Below are 20,860 nucleotides of genomic sequence, written 5' to 3'. Positions count from 1 at the left end.
AGTGAATGACATCCTACTGGGGATATTGAAAATATTACAGATTGCTGGCATCCCATGATTAATGCATCTTTTTAAGGCTGAGAGTAGTGGTTACATATAGTGGAAAGATTCTTAGGCATTTGACTGTGCTGCTATGTGCATTTTGTGGACTTGAAGAAAACATATGACTTTGTACACCAAAATGTGGAGGTTCTACAACAGTATGAGCTTTTTTCTGTATGCCATTTAGTCTCTATAATTGAGGACTGAGATTTGTCTGCATTGTCAGTGTTACATCAGATAAACTCAAAGTATGAACTGGACTCCACTGGGTATGTGTGTTTCTTTCCTCAGATCTCAAGGTGCAACCAAGGTATGGTGAGTGTTCGTTTTGGAAATAGGATGAAATGTTTTCTTAGCAGGCAATATTTTCCTCTTGCCCTCATTTATGCATTTCTTGGTTATTATAGTCCATGTTTTTTAAACCAGCTATTTTTTGGGACAGGCCCACTAGGAGGATCATGGTGACCTCTCGGACATTTATAATGCCACCAAGTTTGCAGTCATTCTCAGACTTGGTCAGCCACACACTCTTAACATTAGCCTTTTTGTTGTTGTTTTACCCTCTTAACATTCGTTATAACCTCTGAGAAGTAAGTGCCAAAGAGAAGTGGCCCAAGGACTGAGTTCTGGGGTACACTGCTACTGACAGGTCTTTTGGTGGAATTAGAGCTGCTCACCTTTATTATCTGGGTTCTGTCTATCTAGTGAGTTACATAGGGATTTGCGTTTAGCTTGGAGAGTTTACCTATGATAGAGTGTGGAATGGTTTTGAATGGCTTTGCAAAATCTGAATGATTATGCATCCTGATTTGTCCTCATCCATTAGTACAGTAACTTTTTTGAAGAAAGCAACCAGGTTACGTAGGCAGAATTTGCTCTTTATGAGTCCCAACTGGCTTGTATGAGGAGTCTGTAGGTTACCTAAATTCTTATTTATTCAGCAATGATCCTTTCAGTAGCCTTGCTGATGAGGCTGATCAGACTTCTAAATCTGTAATTACCTGGATCTGGTGAAGCCCACCTTTTTGAAAGGGAATAACTGTTGTCTTTCTTTCATCTGGCATGAAGCTTTTCTTGAAATTGATATTGAATAGCATCTTTGGGGGTGGGTTCCAATAGGTCCTGTTTCAAGCTGACCAGTAAGCCCCCTGGTATGTTGTATGGCCCCAAAGTCGTAGTGCTTTTTGCTGTAAATAGTGCCTTGGGAACATGTTTTTGGGAGATTTGAGGGAGGGTGCAAATGTGGGTATGTGATCTGAGAATATTTGAGGGCGTGGAGTTTGAGCTAAATTTATATGCTAGTAGATTGGCAAATGTCATGTATGTCTGAGTATGTGATATAATTTACGGTTAGTTCTGCCCAGTGCTGAGCGGTAGGTTTCTGACATAAAGAAGACTTAGTGGTTGTCCTTCCCCTATATGGCTATATTTACCTCATATCCGTCTTTGGTTTATTTGATCAGGATGTAGAGTGCCTTCTTTAGTTTGGCAACAGCATTTCTGGCATTTTGTGAGTTAAATTTATTTTTTGCGTGCAGTGAGTTTTTTCTTTTATTATAGAACCTGTTTATACTAGGGTTCTAATGCATGGGGTTTATTTTTTTAATTTGGATTATTTATTCATTTTGCAGTTGGAGAGAATGCGTCTATGCAGCTATTTGCATGGGCATAGAATTTGGCAGTAAATGATTCCGCATAAGCATTGGGGTTGTCAAGATGAAAGAGGCTTTTGCATTTAACCAGGTCATCACTCACTTTTAATAGATTAGTCTTGGTATAATCTCTGAATACAAATGTACTGGAAGTTGTTTAAGGCTAAAACCTCATGATGAATATGACTTATTGATGGTCTGATTTTAACGGGCAGGAAGTTACATTTGGTAAGGACCAAATTCAGGATTTGTTGCTCCTGGTTGGGATGTTGACTGATTGGTCTAGACAGTTTGTATTGTAGTCCAGAAATTTCTGGGCATACATATTTGAGGGCATAACAAGTCCCCAGTTTATGGAGACAGTTGAAATCTGCTACAAGTGTGGTGTTTGTTTTAATACATAAGGGATCCATACTAGTTGGGTAGGAGGTGTGGGCCGAGGGGGAGAATAGGTCCTATAGTTTGCTATAATATTATAAGGGGTTTTGTTAATAGTAAGGTGGACATGGAGAAGTTGGTTGATTATCTTGATTAAGGAGTATGGAGGTGAAGTTTTTTAAGAATATGGGGACAATTCCACCTTTTGAGCCCTTGTTTATTGCAGTGGACCTGAACATGTGATATTCATTGAAACTGTGTACTGATGGAGTGCTTTCATTGGTCTTGTCTGATGCATATATCAATGCATTCCAAGGTAAGGAGTGGTTGTAGGGAGTGGATGTTTTTGCTGCGGTATGTAGTATTGATCAGCAATACCTTTTTGTTGTCTGGATTCTGTTTTATTCTGTTATAAGCTTTAGAAGACTGAAATTTCCTAGAAGGGCAGTAGGGAATGGGGCGAACAAAGATTTAGCCATTATACGAAAGCCTTGGAGCTGGTGGAGTCCATCTCTTGTAAAATAGTTAAGACTGTATAACATCTCCTACCAGGCTGAGATACAAAGTACTCCCTTTGAATGACAGCGGATGCTGAATAATCTTTTGTTCAAATCGTGGCATCATTCTAGGTGATGGTAGAATGCTGCTCAAGGCTGGGTTCATACTGGCCTCAGATGCACACACATTCAAAGAGCTGCATCATGTTTCTCTCCATATAGTCCTGGGAGGTTCATTTCAAGCAGAACCATAGCTGATATCATCTAGCACCTGGTGTCATTCTCCAGTGTGATTCACCTCAGAAAAACAAGCAAGAGCAAAAGAAAAAAAGGTCCATTCTGATCCGGATGGTGTTCCTAGGCACAAAACTAAAAAAACTGCACACATAGTGCAGTATCTCTTCAGTTGCATTATTCTACTCCACTGTTTTCCTGGGCTGAGACTGACATTAGTCATTTGTGATCAGTGCTCTACCCTGATTAACCAGTTTTTATTTATTTGTTTATTTATTTTAATTGGTTAGCTTAGCTGGGATAGAGCACCCGTCACAAATGACCAATTCAGTTTGACATTTTCATTGAGAATGCAAATTTTTGGGTAGTTAAGTACAACACAGTACAATTAGTAAATTACAATGAGAACTGAAATAAATGTATGCTTAGGAATAAACAGGCATGCATGCATATATACACACACACACACACACACACACACACACACACACACACACACACACACACACACACAAAATAATATATTTATCTGTATCTGTCCAGAAATATCAAATGGAATAATATCACATAACAGGTGCAGGGATAAAACATATTTTACATAAAAAAAAAGTAAGCCAGGACTGTGGTGTGATTATAAAAAAATGTATTCCCTTGTGCAGCTGGAAAACAGAGAGAAAATGGTATTGCTTATACAAGCTTTGTCAGTCATGTAATGTCATGTAAACTGGAGTTAAATGTGATGAGGCTGTGTTAAGGGTGAAAGTGCTCCTCTATTTAGTATTTTTTATTCTTCAATAAAAGTATTGATTTCTAACAAGTTATAAGTGTTTGATTACTTTGAAGTCTTAGCTGAGATTAAGTACAGTTTGTGGTTATTTTGTCCTCATTTTAAGGGGGCTCAGCCAACAAATTCGATGCTCATGAAGTATCTCTTCCCTGTGCCTTGTATATTCATGTCTCTGTGGGTTCCCTGCAAAAAGTCAAGTGTGTGTATGTTTGCTTTACAGCTGTTTAGTGGACCATTTAGGATCGACTATGCAGCTAATTAACTGGTCTCTGAGATCACACATTTCCCGGGTTTGGTGATTATGCCTTTACCTCGTGTTTGTGCGATCTCTGAGTTGGTTTACATTAGCAGGGGGTGTGGAGTGAAGGGGATTTGCTCACCAGCTAAAAACAATGTGTTTTTGTTTAAATTTTGCATGCCAAGGCTGTTTCTTGGTACATGTATTATTGTTTGTCAACATCATAGTTTTTGATATTAGTAGTCTGAGGTTTTGGCATGTCAGCATTGGGTGTATTCAGTCTTTAGCAATACACACAAACATGCGGACAGAAGGATTATTTTGTCAGGAAATGCTTGAGTATTCCATAGGATGAGCTGAAGACTTGCTGAAGATGGGAAAGTCTGACGTCCTGGGCTCAGCTTGCTATCACCCTGGCTTTCGGCAGGACAGGCGGTTTAGAAAAATAAGTGGATGCATGAATACAGCCCCTGCACTTTAACGACTTTTCTTGCAGTGGGACTCTTGGTTACTAAGCAGCAAAATACTAACATTGTAATATATTTTGGATGGCTGTTATTTGTTTGTGTTTTTTGTTAATTCTACTTATAAGGGGGGTGGCGCCCTTTTAACTCCTATGTTACGTTATTTAAAAAAAGGCAAAGGGGGAATTAAGGGGTTGGGGGCATTAGCACTTCTTGAAGATGGATTAAAACTTGGTTATTTATCTGTCTAGTTTATCTAGTCTAATCTAATCTGTCTGGCTGTCTACCTAGTTAATCTGTTTTGGCAGTAGCACTATCTGAATAAAGTAAATGTAATGCTGGATGAGAGAAACCGTTCCCCTGTTTTGATGTCTTCTTCTGCCTTTTTGTGTGTCTGGCTGACTCCAACATGATAATCATCATCAACCCCCCTTTTTCCCCACTTTATACATGGAGTCAAGGTGTCATGTCAACTGTCGCCATCACTCTCAATTCAGTGCAACACTCATGCCTGATTGTTGAAGGTCTTCTCTCACAGTTCATCCACCTCTTTTCTGTATACCCTCGTTTCCTCTTGCCTGTCCTAAATCTTCTTCACCAAATTCTCTTCTGCTTTTCTGCATGTGTGCCTGAACCACCGTAATCTGTTCTTGTTAATTTTTTCTGCAGGCTACTTTGCAAACCCCCCTGCGCCCCCCCCCCCCTGCTAATTATATATACAAACTCTGAGATCGCACAGCAGTGAGGAAATGGGTACATTTCCTGATCCCCACTGTACCGCAATCCCAGTGCAGAGCGTCGACCTCACAACAGCGAATGCACACTAGCATTCGCTGTTGTGTCGACCATTTTTGGTTCAGCCTTCTGTGAACTGGGAAACTTGCATTTCGACTATCCCAGTTCAACAGAATGCCATCAGACATACTACATACAGCAATTTTGTTGATCTGTCCTCTCTAACCTGTTTGCTAATGTAGTCCATCACTAGTATGAACAGTAGTGGGCTCAGAGCTGAACCCTGATGCACACTCACTCCCACTAGGGAGCCCTCTGTGAGACCAAGCGCTGTTTGTACTTGAGTCACTGAGTCCTTTTACATAGCTTGCACTAATTCTACCAGTGTTTCTGAGACTTTGAACTACCACAGGACTGCCCAAATCAGCTTTTTTGGGACTTTGTTGTATGCTCTCTCCAAGTCTAGGGATGCCCAGTTAGATTCTTTCTTTATATCTAGCTTCTTCTCAACTATCTGCTTCACTGCAGACATTGGGGCATTTGTGCTACATCCTGATCTGAATCTGACCTGCACATTCCCCATTGCATTTTTTACTACTCTGTGTACCTGTTTATCGGTCACACTCTCCAGAAATCTCATGCAGTGTGACAGGAATTTGATGCCTCTGTACTGCTCACATTTGTGGATGTCCTCTTTGTCCTTGTACACATGCACGAATATGCTTATTCTCCAGTCATCTGGGATATTCCTTTCTCTCCACACTGCGATGAGTACATTCAGGAATCATACTCCGCATCTCACTCAGCATCTTCATCATCTCTACTGTGACCTCATCTGAGCCTGCTGCTTTCCCTGATTTAATTTCTGTAGTGCTGTTTTTCTTCTGTGGTAGGCTCCTTTTCTCTCATTGTAGACAGTGTCTGGGACAGTACAGCTTCTGTGGGGGTTTTCTTCATTCAGAAGCTGCTGGAAGTATTCCTTCCATCTGCCTTTGATGTACTGTGGACTGGTGAGCAGGTTGCTGCTGGCATCCCTTATGAAGGGTGTCAGACTATCTTCTTTGTCTTTCAAGTCTTTGCCGTGCAACTTAATACAGGTTTTTGTGCCACTTACCGAGTCACTTTCCAGCAGCTGTTAGAGTGCCCCTGATGCCCTGTGCATTGCTATTGCAACTCCTTTCATAGCCTGTTCGTTAGCCAACCAGTATTCCTTCCTAGCCTGGTCTGTCTTTTCTATTTCCCACTTTTTCCTGCACCCCTTTCTTTTGATGATTTCCTGGACTTTCTGTATTCAATCACCAGTTATCCTTATGTACCTTATTTCCATACCAGGCTCAGCCACATATCTGTTCTGTAGTCCTCACTTGTGCTGTTTTGAGGATCTGCCATTCTTCATCAACTCCACCTATTTCCTCTTTTTCTTGAGGTGCTAGACCCGCCAAGTAATTCCTTGAACTGTTGTGCTATCTCTCCATTCAACTTCCAGGTCTTCAGCCTGGTCTCTCTTGACCTTAGAGCCTTCTCTGACCACTGTTTGCAGCTGATTTGGGCAATAAGTGATTTATGCTGTGCACTGACTGTTTTACTGGTGATGACTTTGCAGTCACTGATTCTATCCCAGTGCCCCTTCTTTACTAGGAGGAAGTCTACCAGAGTTATGTTAGCCACTCTTGTATGTGATTTTTCTGACTTTCTCTTTCTGAACCTTGTGTTGGCTAATATCAAGCCATTTGCCAGACAGAAGTCTAGAAAGGCCTCCTTTATTGTTGTTGCTCAACCCATGTGGACCCAAGCAGTCCTCATATCCTGTTCTGTCTGTTTTGATACGTGCATTCAAGTCACCTATTATCAACACCAATCCATGTTGTCCTGCTTTATCAAGTGGGTCCTGCAACTGCTGTCTGAATGCATTTTTCTCTTCACTGTCACAGCCCTGCTTTGGGGCATAGGCTGAGATTATGAATAATGTCCTGTCAGTGGGCTGGAGTCTGATTGCCTTGAGTCTGTCACCAATTCTGATGACATCCTTCACTGCCTTCTAAAGCCTCTCTTACAACAATGCCCACACCATTTCTGGTATGTCTTGCTCCTGAGTAGTAGAGACTGGATCTCAAGCCAAGTGGCTTTGCCACACTGTCCTTCCATCTTGTCTGTTGGATACATAGGATGTCCAGCCTTTTCTGTACCATCATGTTATCCACTTCCAAGTTCCATCCTGTCACTGAGTCTTATATTGAGTGTAGCAATTCTTAGTTCATGTTTGGGGTGTTGATTGCTTTTTTTGTCATGATTTTGCTCAACAGAGCTAACTTAAGTAACCCAGACTGGGTAACTGGGCACGGGCCAACCAGTAGCTTATTGACCCAGGATGGCTGGGCTTTATGGCAGGCACACACACTGTCCAGTAGGAGCAGATGCACTCCTGCCACTGTTAGCATGGGTACCTGGTGTAGTTCTGGGTCTTCAACCCACTTATCACCAGCAAATACCCATATGGCCATTTGGCAAAAGTAGTCAATATAACCAAATCATCTAGAGCGATATTTGGGTGTGCCTTCTTTGAAGGTTGGGCGTAGGGTTGGCAACTTGTCACTGTAAAAATCCACTGCCAGTCATTAGCGGACTGGAGTTCCACTGCGGCGACCTCTAACCGGGAAAAGCCAAAAGGCATTACTTTATCTAGAGCGATATGTTTATACTGTCGAATGGCTAGCCCTGCCACGGCACGAAGTCTGTGATCTGTGTTCTCCTAAACATGGTAATGTCAGGCCGCTAGTCATTTAAGTAAAAGATTTAAAAAAGGCTGTTGCTGAGCAACAGTAAATTTGGTGTGCTCATAATGACTGCACTTAAAGATAAACAGCAGTTGGTTAGTAAGTACTAGACATACTGGCTTGTGTCTCCACATTGCTGCCATTCTGGATCTGCCCTTAAGCACTGGGTACAGTGTTTGCCATTATCATCAGATAACCAGTCTAGCGCATACTTAAACTGGGGGAATAAAATCCAAATAAAATGGCATAGAAAACTAAAGTCTTTCAATCTTTACATGCTAATATGCTTGCTCAATCAGTGTGTAATAGGATTATACCAGACAGTGTATACAGTCTAACCAAGGCTAGCTGTGGCATGAAAAATGAGGAGACACCTCACAGTCATAGCAGGGAAAAAAAAGCTTTCTAGATGGTGAGTCATGTTCGACTGCCAGTGTCCTGACTATGTGGAAAAGAGTTGTCACTCGGTTTTCTACTGTATAGACATTTCTGGATAAATTCAAGTATCTCTTCCTGATGATCTTTTCTTTAAAGCTCTTCACTCAAATGTTTTGTTCCTTTCTCCAAGTTTAGTGTTGTAGTAGGTACAGGAAGCTCTTCAAGAAGAGTTTCAAGATGCAGATTTGAGAAAAGAAGTAAAGAAATGTTGTGCTACTGCAGAGGAATGTCCTTTACATGTTGCACTTGAAATACCAGATTCCCAGTCACACTAGACTGATTATTTGTCTAGCCTTGTAAAAAAAAAAAATAGTGACTTACAGAAGGAAGAAAAAAAGGACACAAAATCATTCTGTGCACCATCCACATTTTCAGAGAAACTGTAAGTTTTGTTAGAATATCTGTCCAGCCACCTTGTTGTTAAAAGCACACTCCAAAGTTCTGATGGTAGTTGATCAGGTGCCACTCATTCAGTGAGGGGTAAGGCTTTTTATTCCAGGCTCTTTCCTGGTCTCTCAAACAGATAAAACACTTTAAGGAGAGTCATTGATCTTTCAAACTCTGAACATCTTTGAGCAGGCAAAAAACTTTTTATGATACCCTTGAAAACGTTTTCTAGGAGGAGAGTTTCACATGGCAGCTGTGGTCAGGGAGGATGCTTACCTTCAGCTTCTGCTAATATCCTGAAAAGAAACTTTCTGAGATTCAGAATAGGCTAACACCATCATCACTTTTCTTTTTTTTCTTTTCTTCCATTTGTCAGTCCATAACCCTTGGGCCATTTGCCAGATGTGTAAGCTGCAGTTTTTGTTTTTTTCACAAAGTCAAAGGACATTTTCTCTAGCACAACACAGCTGTGGTTACACACTGAGTATACAAATCACTGTAAAGCAGAAAATGTTCACATGTAATACCTTCAACTTCCCATAGCCTTTCTTGGTCCATTGTAATGCATTTTTCCCCAGGACAAAGCACTGGACTTTCAAGAAATATTCACAGCTGTGTTTCAGCAGCACCGACATTTCTAAGTGCACTATGGTACATGTCCAGCATTCTTCTGCCTTTTTTGCAGGGTAGACGAGTGGACTCCAGTGAACCCTAAGAGATTACTGATAGTCATGAAACACTTGGGAAGCAACAGTTCCTATTCCACACACACTGATAAATTGGAAGTTCTCCAGTGGAACACCCTAAAGAGTCTTCATATGATCACCTCATTTTCTTCTAGCAGTAACACAATGCAATGCAGTCATTCTATTGTTTGAGATCTGTGACATTGTTCTCTTTTCCCTACTATTATGTGAAATTGGATTATGTGCATTATAATTCCAGGGGTGGGGAGGTTGCCTCCCCCCTTCTCATCAGGGGTGCAGGAGGCTTGCCCCTCCTCTCCAAAAAATGTTTTTGAGAATTGTTGAAAGGTGTTCTGGCATTATTTTTCCATCTGTCTTCAGTCAAAGAAACTGCTGTCTGTTGATCGACAAGAGCCCAACACAGCAGATAACAAAAGAATCCTTCCATTTTATCAAAGTTTCAAAGCAATTCAATGTTGTGACCATGGCCATCAGGGCCTTGCCAGTAGCTGCCCACAGGATGTACTTTTTTTTCAAGGAGGGCTAGACCGGATTAATCCTGGGGTCAATTTGAGTGTACCCACCCAGTCATCCAGGTCCTCGGTTAAAGATGATGTATTACCCTGCTTAATCTGACATATAATTTAAGGAGTTGTTTTTTCATGTTTTTAAGTTTAGTTATGTTGGTGAATCACCAGGGCTGATTGTTTTGAATGTCCCATTGTGCTGTGCATTGGTTGGGACTGGTAATTCTATGCATTTGTGTTAGTGGTTGTAGAACTCCTTTGTAAAGCTGACTGCCATGTTAGTGTCCAAGCTGGTGCTGTCATAGGTGAATTCTGAAATGTGTCATGTAATTTTATGAGGGAGAAGGGAGCACATTTCAGTAAATACATCATTTAGTGGAAGCCACTAAAATAAGTCTTCTGTAATCAAAACCAGAAATTGAAACCACAAAAATGTCAGTGCATGGATCAAGTCCCATTGCACCCCACACAAGTGTATTAATTATTTGGTTGCACAACCACAAGGAAAGGGCATGCACATTACAAACAAATCTGTCCTTATGCAGAACATAAAGCAATCTGCAGCAGTAAAAATAAATGCAAAGCAAAAGTGTAGACCTACCCAAATAATGTATGTAAAACTACATAGTTTCAAGACAATAAAACAAATCCACTAAACAGTACAGTAAGGTGGTAATCAGACAGAAAGCCTCACCAATGTAAACGGCAAAGTAACAAGTACATCCTTTCAGCAAAACAAGAATCTCAGTAGTCCTCGTTCATTAAAACTGCATTTCCTTTTAAAGGAATTGAGAAAACGTATATGATTCCCAATGAAGTAACTTGTCGGTTTCAGAAAGAAAGGTCTCTGCATATCAGCCTGAAAGAAGAAGGTAGTATGCAGAGCCTTTGTGGCTTTTAGGACAATTTTTTTCTCATGCATTTGCATAGTATTACACAAAGCACTACATTAACATGGTACTTCAACAAACATGGTCGGAATGGATTTGGTAATAGCTTTCAGACTTTTCCAGGAGCTAGTTTTAATGTGGAAGTGGACCACTTACTTTCACCCATCAGCAGTAGATGTTCCTGAACTTAAACATAAATCAGCTAGTATACACTGTGAGAAGGCAATTAAGTGTAGTTCATGAATGCAAGCTGAATCCAGAGATATTTCAGGACATTATACAAGACTGTGGCATGCCACATGTGGGCAGAGCTGTCTGAAGCTGACTGTAGAGATATGCTGCAAGCCTTTGCTCCATCTTAAATTGCAATTCAACATGGAAAGAAAAGTGTGCTTTAATTCCACTTAGCTTTGATTTAACGAGGCACTGTTAAAGGTGAAACTGGACAAGGCCAGTCTAATCCTTGTAGCACCTTGTTGGCCAGTGCTTCTAGCCACTCTGTCAGCCACTATGCTTCCAGCCATACTAGACAAATATTATACCTCATTCACAAAGCTCTTACTGGCTTGAATATACCTGTAAAAAAGTAAAAAGTAATGGGTATTCAGAACCCCTGTAGCTGAAACACCGGCCTGTCCTTTTTGGAACATTTGCATATATCCCATGAGCCTCCACTGTAAGAGGTATAAGGTATTGCTCAGTGAAGACTGTAGTTTGGTTGGGTCTTTCTTGCAGTTTTTAATGAGTGGTTTGTCTGTGTGATCTTTTTACCCTTTGGTTTGCATTTAATTTCTCAGAGGCAGTTTTTCCCCCTTTGGAATCTTTTTACTGGAAATTTTAACTTTACTTCCCTTTGAAGCAGGTAACACCATCAACACTGTGTCTCACTTATAAACCATTTCTAGGTGCATCATCAGGAATATGTTTCACAGAGTTGAAGGCCTTTACGTATAAGCCTCTATAAATTTTCCACAGTGAGAGGGTACCCTTAAAAAAAATCCCTAATTTGTACCAAGGGTGGTTTCAGCTGCCTTTGCCAGTGCATTCAGCTGCAGTTTTATGTTCAGGCTGCTAGAATGAAGGGGAGCATCTACTTCATATGTGTGATGTATGCAGACAACTAAATTACTACTCAAAAAAATACACTGATGGAACACAAGGGAGGCCTGTCTGTAGCCAAACAAACTTTCTCTAAGTGGCTAGTCACCGTGCTGCCTTTTGTTATTTGAAAATAAACTTTTGTAAGGTAGTAACAGAGTTCACTCCACTACGGCAGTAACAACACCACCAGCTTACTTTAGAAGTGCAATCGAGTAGAGTGTTTAGGAAGTTGTTAAAATGAACTAAATTCATAGCTCCACAAAATAGTACATGCTGAAAGCATAGTCCGTAGATAAAACAGGTTTTAACTTGACCACTACAAGGGATCACCTCCTGAGAGACATCAAGTACTGCTGGGAATTTTACTCAATTATTTACTGTTGCAGTGAACCTCCTCAAACAAGATTAGAACAGTTGTGCAAAGTGCTTGCATAAGTAGGTCTTCAGTGAGAGGCCATTGTAACAGCAAAGCTTCCCTTTCTCTTGCCTGCATAGGGCAAGGATGTCTATAGTTATTTTGCTATAGTTTTTCTGAATTTGTTTGTTTTACTTAGGGCTTTAGCATATCACAAAATTGCCAACTCCTGTGATGAGCTCAGGGTCGAAGAACAAAGGAAAAGTTGAGTCTTGCCCCACTGCCACAAGCTTGAGACTAGTGCCAGTTTTCACATAGAATAGGGCAGCTGAGAAAAATGTGGTCTACACCCTTGAAGTGGAAGTTGTGTAAACTGAAGTGTTATGATTTACTGCTATGCCAACATCTCCATTGACGTCTAATGATCGTATATGATCCAGTCTGTCTGCTTCAACCAAGGGACTAGTGGCAAGTGCCAAGTGCAGACAACAGCTGCATAGCACCTTTAACATCTTCCCAGGCTCTAAATCTTCCCCCTTCACTCCCATACCTCCCCACCTCACTTCTCCTCCAGATCTTGCCGGTCACTAGGACATTCCCTGACTTGCAGCTTGAGTTTCTTCAAACCTGTTCTTTCCTTTTTACTGATTATGCTGCATTTTCTCTCACTGGCCCTTGACTCAGATTAGACCAACCTTGGCTTCCTTGATTCCATCATTATTCAATAGCTAATCTGTCACTTCTCCTCCCACACCCCATCCACCATTATGTTGGCACTGTTAAGTGTGCTGTTTTGTTTAGGTGTTTCAAGTTGTTTCTCCAAAAGTTTGAATAAATTTGCCAGATCTGTTTTCTGACTGGACTGTCATCAGTTACTGATTTTGTGTTGTATAATTAGCTGTGTGTTTTACTGCTTGCGACTTCAGAATATTTGTTTACATGGGCAAGGATAAGAGCAGTTTTGCTGTTTCAGGAAGTATAACAAATGTGGTCACAAACCCCCATCCCCCAATATTTTTGTTTGTTTATACTTTGGGTTCGTCCCACTAAGCCAGTGACCTCTTTTCAGGGGAGACCTGAGGTGGTATTCATACAAACTAAGAGAAATATGACCAGGGCACTGGGAAACGTACCCTACTCTCTTTGACAAGTGTTGTGGGATCGTTTACATCATCTGAGCTACCACTAACTCTGGCAGATGGGGCCATGGTTTAATGTCTCATACAAAGGAAGGTGCACTCAGGAGTGCAGCACCCTCCAACCAAACACACACACTTGTAGTGCACTGCAGTGCCAGTATTAGAAAGTTGATCTATCAAGCTGGTGTGGGAATAGAACCCACATTCTTCTGCACCAGAGGCAAGTGTGCTAACACCTAAGCTACTGAGACTGCCCTCACCATTTGTGTGGTGCACCTGGCTGTATAACACCTAAATGCCTCTTGAGATATGTGTGACAAGTTTGCGATCCTTTAGGAATGTAGAAACAAGCTGATAGTGAAGAGAGTTCTGCCATCAAACTTGGCTCCTTTAAAGCAAGACAAGAAAAGAGTGTAAAGAAGGATTACAAATTCTTTATCTAAGGGCTTCCCTTCTTAAGTGCCTGGTGTGAAACCCACTCCCTCTTTTTCAGAGAAAGTTTCATGAGGAGTTGAGATTTATGGTCAATGGATGATCCTGGGTGTTTCACTTGTCCCCTGTCTTGGATCCCCCTAGGAAGTGTTTAAGGAGCTTTTCATTCATCTGCAGCTGCCAGTCCTGCAGTGAAAGTCTAGGGATGTTGGTCATAAATCTAACATTATGGTAAGTAAGTGATTTTTGTTTGTTAAATACCGTTTATAGCTGTATTTTGTGTGACCTTTGTAGTGTTGAGGGAGCTGAAGCTGTCAAATGTTCATGGATGCTGGAACATGAGTGGTGTTTGTCTTGCAGATGGCTAGAAGAACAAACCATTGAACTGCTCTGTATGCAGCGTTGGATTCTGTATCTTCAGGATTTGCAGGAAGCCATCTGGCCAGGAGGATCTTTGCCAGCCCAGCCCAAACCAGTGAGAACACAGGAGCAGAAGGAGAAGGCACATGAACAGGCCTTGCAATGCCTCATGGAAATTGTTCCAGGTAGGTGGCATCATGCTGGGCAGACAATGGTTTGTGATTGGATTCATTAAGATTCTTTTGATAATTTGTTCTAAATTTTGAATTGTGCTGTTACTTTTGACCTCAGATACTCTGAGACCAAGGAAGAGTGGATGCATTTCATTGACCATGGCACTGCTATCACTGGTATCTTGCTTGTTTGTTTTATATACAACAATTTTGGGAGTTCATGAGGCTTCAGCCAACCTGTAATTCATGCATTAGTATTCATCATAAAGTGTACTGTGCAGTCTTCCTTTGATGTTTAAATTCAGAGCATTAACACTAGTTTTATTTCCTTTGATTTGAAGTTGTTTTTCATTTAATGTTCAACCTGTGGGTTCGGATCTTGCATTGGATCTCACTCAGCCATATACTACAGCTCTAGGATCTGAAAATCTGAGCTCTTCCCCTGCCCATTATGCCCTGCTCTCCCCTTATCCCCTCAAATGTCATTTGCCGCTTTTTCGTCAGCATCAGGATTGGTTTATTTGTGAGTGGATTCTTATAACATTTTTCTATTTTTCTCCGTATTGCAGGATTTCTTTATAATATTTCCTTACCCTTTTCTATTTTGAAAAAATGCTTTGCTCCATTTATTTTCTTTTTCAGTAACCTATTGCTTTCTAATCTCCATTCTTTTGTGTGTGTGTGTGTGTGTGTGTGTGTGTATGTATATATATATATGTATATATATATATATATATATATATATATATATATATATATATATATATAATTGTCTATTCATTGATTTTTGTTTTCTTTTTAGTTTTCATTATGTCAGAAAAGCCAGCTGGTTTTAAGTGTGCTACATGTGGGCACAAGGTCCCTCTGTCAGATGCCCACATGGCGTGTGTAGTGTGCTTAGGGCCTGCTCATTTGTATTCTTCCTGTGTCATATGCGCTGGCTTTTAACCAGCATGCTCTTATTGACAGAAGGAATAAGCTCATTTTGAAAGGCCTTTTACCATCTACGGCTTCTTCCTCTTCTGTGACTATCAACTTCAGGGGCTCAAACCCCCTCCAAAAAGCATAAAGAGAAGAAACAGTCCTCAGACTGAACTCTTTTATGTCCAGTTAACCTCCTCGGTTAACTGCCAAACCTTCAGATCCAAAGGACTCTGGCCCGATTGCCTGTGAGGACTCTTCCCAGCTCTAGTCTCCAAGGTTTTCCCTGGAGCCAGTTACCTCAAGGCCCAAATCACCTTTATTGCAGTTTTCCAGGCCAGTCTCTAGGCCACCTTCTGTGGCATCTTCCATCAGGTCCTCTCGAAGCCTGTTTGAAATAGAGATCGACAGGATGCCGATGAGGTTTCTTAAAGCACAGATTCGACTGGGGATTTTGTCTGCCCCATCCCTTGTTGGATCGATGAGCCATCAGCCTTCATTTGTTCCCATCTCTCCTTCTGCGATCCATCCCCCGGCTTCGGAGTTGTCTGGTCCGGGGATCCCGGGAGTGGAGACGTTGGAGCCTTCAGGTACTGTTACCTCAACTGTGGTTGCCCTGAGTGAAACGACCCTGACCTTCTCGGAGCGGGGTGACTCTCGGAGCCATTGCATGGCCATTGGATCCAATAGTTTGATGTCAGCGATCAAGGTTTTGGAGCTGTCTCTTCACCTTGTAGCCTTTTTCTTGATAGCTTGGCTCCAACTCCCCTCTCATTTCCAGCATTGGCAGGGTCTCACAGGGCTTCTTCTCCAGCAGCTTCAGCTACAGTGGATTTGCCTTTGGATCCCTGTTCAGCCTCTGCATTCAAAGTGGTGGAGAGGGTTCTTTCCATGCTTAGGAAAACCTCAAATCTCCCTGCTTTGGAGCCCAGTCCTTTTTCAGTGGAGTTTTTGGCTGAGTCATCCCTTCTGTCTCCTCCTGGATAGCCTGCCCAGAAGAGCTTCCAGGTGACTTCCCATTTGGAACACCCTGAGTCTTTCGATACCTCCCTGGAGCACCCACCAAGGAGGTCCATCATAAGCATACATGCAAAAGGGAGCACTTGGATTCCCTTCTTGAATCCCTCACCAAAGACATCGATTTGGATGAAGGGGAAGGGTCCCCAAAATCCCCACCTGTCTCCTTTGGAAACATCATGGAAATCCTGCACCATATGGGTGGATGGTCTTCCTAAAACTCTAAACACAAGGAATCTGTGGTCCTGGAAGCCTTCGGGTCAGGCTCATCTACATTTTGGGTGCCCCCCCCCCCACAGACCCCGCCATTGATGTGATCTCCTGCAGGGCATGGAAAGAGCCAGACACAGAAGAATCCATTCCAAAATGCCCGGACAAAATCCTTAGTGCCCCATCTGACACACCCCATTGGACTAAGGATGTCCCAGTCAGTGCCATGGTGGTTGCAGTAGCCACCAAGAAGGAGCTGGCCCAGGAAAGCTCCTCTGTCCACCCCCCCTAACAAGGGAGTCCGTGGCGGTAGGCAGGTTCAGTAAGTGGGTGTACGCTTCAACAACCTTCACACTTCGAGCGCTGAACTACTTGGCACATGTGACCAGACTGTAGAGACCTGGTCAAGGAGCTCTATAGTTCTACTCCAGGGTCCATGTCTACAGAGGAATAGAAGACCTTTTACTCCAGAATGACCACCCTTTTTTCTATAGTGAATACATCCATGAGGCTAATCTCGCATTTGGCAGAAGGTGCTTCACGGGTTGTGGCTTCGTGATTTCACAGAACCCTTCAAGGCATCATTCACCAATGCCCCTTTTGACGGATCATTCTTGTTTGGTCTTATGGTTAGAAAGAGACTCTTCCAGAGTGAGAAGGATGGAAAGATCTTGTCTGCTGTTAGAAATTGTTTTGCCATCCCTCAATGGTCCTTCTCCAGGAACCAGTGTGGTGGTAAAAAGTTATAATTCCAAAGATCTCAAGGTCCTTTTTAAGAACCTCGGGGCGATTTTTTTCTCCAGAGGTACAGGGGGAAATGGCACAAGTGACGGTTGCCACCCTCGTGACAGAGGGTTCGAAGAACAATGGGTCTCAAGATACCTTCTCGGACAGGGCCAGTCAGCAATCCTGAAGGATTAACAGAATGCTCATCTCTGGAGGCAGTTGAGGGACGTACATCTCTACACCCAACAGACTGGGAAGCTACCCTTGGGTGTTAAGCATCATATCCAGAGGTTATTTCATACCCTTTTTCCAAAATCCCACTCCAGTCAAGACCCTCCCCGATGTTCAACAGAATGAGAGGGTGGCTGTGGCATTAGAAATTTCAAAGGTGCTCACAAAGAGTCATCCAGACCGTCCCCCAAGACCAGCTTGGATCAAGCATCTTTCCAGATTCTTTTTAGTGCCCAAGAAAATGGGGGAACTCAGACACATTTTGGATCTCACAACCCTGACCAAATCAGTTGCCTATTCAAAGTTCCAAATGGTCACAATTCAGTCCATTCTGCCTTTCCTGCAGAAGGACGACAGGATGTGCTCTGTAGACCTTCAGGATGCATACTGTCACATCAAAATGTACAGGAGCTGCAGAAGGTTTCTTCCCTTCCAGCTGGGAGCCAGTTATTTCCAGTTTAGAGTACTCCCCTTTGGTCTCATCACAGCCCCCAGTGTGTTCACCAAATACATGGCAGTAGTGGCAGCTCACCTGAGACTGCAAAAATTCCGTGTGTTGCCCAGTCTGGATGATTGGCTCATCACTGCTCCCACCAGGCATCGACTCCTCCAGGTCAGAGACTACCTCTTTCAACTATCCTCACACTTGGGCATCTCCATCACTCTAAAGAAATCGCATCTCCATCCGGTCCAGGTGATAGATTTCATCGGACCTCAACTGGGCACAACACATTGCTTATCTCTTCTCCCTACAGACAGGGTCTCTACTCAGTCTCCATGTCAAACAGATTCTAGACATCCCTTCACCTCCAGCATGTCTTGTTCTAAGAGATATGAGCTCCATGGCTGACACCATAACTCTGGTTCCTACAGCTCTTCTCCATATGAGAATACTTCAGTGGACACTAGCAGTCCAGTGGTCTGTTTTATGTTATCCTCTAATTCATCTGGTCAGACTATCTCAATTATGCAAGGAATGTCTTTTCTGGTGGCTTCAATCACAGATTTTCTAACAAGGTCATCCCTTTATCCTTCCTCCCCCTGAACGTCACGTTTACCATGGATGCTTCTCAGCTCGGGTGGGGTGGGGCTTTACCTGGGTCAGACAGCCCAAGGTACCTGATCCCCATTAGAAACCAATTTGCATGTAAATGTTCTGGAGATGAGAGCAGTGCTCCTAGCATTGCAAGCCCTTCAAACCTCTCTTCCCACAGGAACCATTGCAATTCAGACAGACTTGTCAGTTGTTTGGTACATTGACAAGCAGGGAGGAACCAAGTCTTACCCCTTATGTTGGGAGGCCATGAGGTTGTGGCAATAAGCGATGTCTTCCAACCGCTTTCTAGTGGCAACACACATTCCGGGGAAGTCAAACATTCTAGCAGACAGAGTCAGCAGGACCATTCTGATGCCTCACGAGTGGTCTCTGAACCCTTCAGTGGCAAACATGATCTTCTAGAAATGGGGTCAGCCTTTCTGCGATCTCTTTACATCTCCTTCCAGCACCAAATGTAGTGAATTTTTTGCCAGATCCCTCCTCAAGAACAGTTAACTAGAGATGCTCTAGTCCATGCTTGGCCTCCCCAGTCTGCTTTATTCTTATCCTCCTCTTCCTCATTCCCAAATTCCCCCAGAAAGCTCAGAGGTTGATGTGCAAAGTAATTCTCATTACTCCCTTTTGGCCTTAGCAAGTTTGATTTCCCTTCCTTTGTTGTCACCTGATTTGTCCACCATCGACTCTGATCCCTTTCCAGTCCTTCTCTCCCATCCTTCGAGATGCTCTCACCCAGATCTATCCAGCGTGAAACTGACTGCTTAGTTACTCCAATTCTAATGACGGATAGAAATCCCACTCTCCCCAGTTAGAAAAATTTTAGTTGCAGTGCATAAACCTTCCTTTGAGGTCAAATTGCAAAAGGAAATTGCAACACCAGGAGGATAATTTATATTGCAGTATGTGAGTCTTGTGGATATTATTATGTTGGCAAGACAGAAAGACAGTTGAGAAAGAGAATATAAGAGCTTCTATGTGCTATACAAAAAGCGAATATTAATAATGCCCTTTTTAGGCATAGTATAGAATGTCAGGAGTTTATTAGCTTTAAGTTTGGCTTATTAGATGTCATGAAAAAAGACCCCAGAGGGAGATGGTAGGAATTAGCAGTAGAACTAAAAGAATTACAATGGCAAGTAAGACTAAAGGCAACAAATTCCCCAGGTATAAATGAATGTCTATCGATGCTCCCTATTCTTAAGAAGAGGGCTTTAGTGTTATAAGTTCCATTTAAAAAATGTTTATACTAGTTTTTGGAAAAAATTAGGGAAAGGTGTCTTTAGACCAGTTTAAAGAAAGGTATGCACATAGTATGTGTAATGAGTGCAATGTAGTGTATTCCTAATTCTTTACATCTAAGTCTTTGTACTTTATTTATTTTCAGTGCAACAAAGTTATTTTTACACAATATGTTTAAAGTTTTTATATGTGTATATATATAAAAAAATTTGGTATATATTAAGGTTTTAATAGTTTGATAAAAACAAGAGAGCTCTTTTATTCACGTATTTGTGTGTTTAAAGGGAGGGGATTTCATTTAATTAATTATCCAATTAATTGAGTTAATTGAAGGGAGTAGTATATAATGGATGTGACACAATGTATTAATTGTTCGGATGAAGTCACATATTGAGTGTGCAGGGAAGAAAGCGCTTGACTTAAGTTTTTATTTGGATTTTAATAATGTTTGTTTGGATTATTGACTGGGCTGGATTTCATTTGGCTGTTCTGCTGATATACAATGTGGCGTGGGGATCTACAGAGTGGTTACTTCAGTTTTATTTGGTTTATTAGGGCCACTTTTATGCTGGGTTGTGTTTGTGATTTGAAGTTCTTGTCATGGAAGACTCCCTTCTTAGTAGTCATTACTTCAGCTAAGAGTGTCTGAACTACAAGCGTTATCTATTAAGCCACCTTATTTGATCTTCCACAAGGACAGATTAACTTTGCGTACCAATCCTTTCATGTGCAAGGTTGCATTCGAGGCTGACATCAGTCTGGTCATCAATCTCCCAGTTTTCTTCCCTAATTTTCAAAACAAAGGGGAATACAAACTCCATATTCTAGATGTACATAGATATTTAGTTTTATTTGGATAGAACTAAACATTTCAGGAAGTCTGACAAGCTCTTTGTATCCTTCTCAAAAGCTAATTTGGGGAAACCAGTTTCCAAAATGACTCTGGCTAATTGGCTTACAAGCTGCATTTTGCTTGTTTATTTCATTAAAGGAGTACCCTTACCTGTACTGATCAAGGTTCATACTACCAGGTCTGTGTCCACTTCTGCCTTTTGGTCTAGAGTTCCTATTGATATTTGCTCTGCGGCTACTTGGTCTAATTCACATGCCTTTATATCTCATTACAAATTGGGTATTATTTCCAGGAAATGGGCCTCCTTTGGTTCTGCTGTG

At 41.9% G+C, this 20,860-nt stretch overlaps 1 protein-coding gene across 1 annotated transcript in view; it reads left to right on the top strand.

Moving 5' to 3' along the window:
- The window catches only part of LOC122808516 (sorting nexin-19-like), a 501,608-nt gene that overhangs the window by 402,026 nt on the left and 78,722 nt on the right, over nt 1-20,860 (top strand). Inside the window, exon 7 of the mRNA XM_044079471.1 lies at nt 14,051-14,301. Coding sequence (XP_043935406.1) covers nt 14,051-14,301 — 251 coding nt within the window. The remainder of the gene's footprint in view (nt 1-14,050; nt 14,302-20,860) is intronic.

The sequence above is a fragment of the Protopterus annectens genome, chromosome 8.part0, assembly GCF_019279795.1.
Source record: "Protopterus annectens isolate FY-2018-M chromosome 8.part0, PAN1.0, whole genome shotgun sequence".
In the NCBI taxonomy this organism is placed as follows: domain Eukaryota; kingdom Metazoa; phylum Chordata; order Ceratodontiformes; family Protopteridae; genus Protopterus; species Protopterus annectens.
This window is presented reverse-complemented; position numbering and strand designations above follow the sequence as displayed.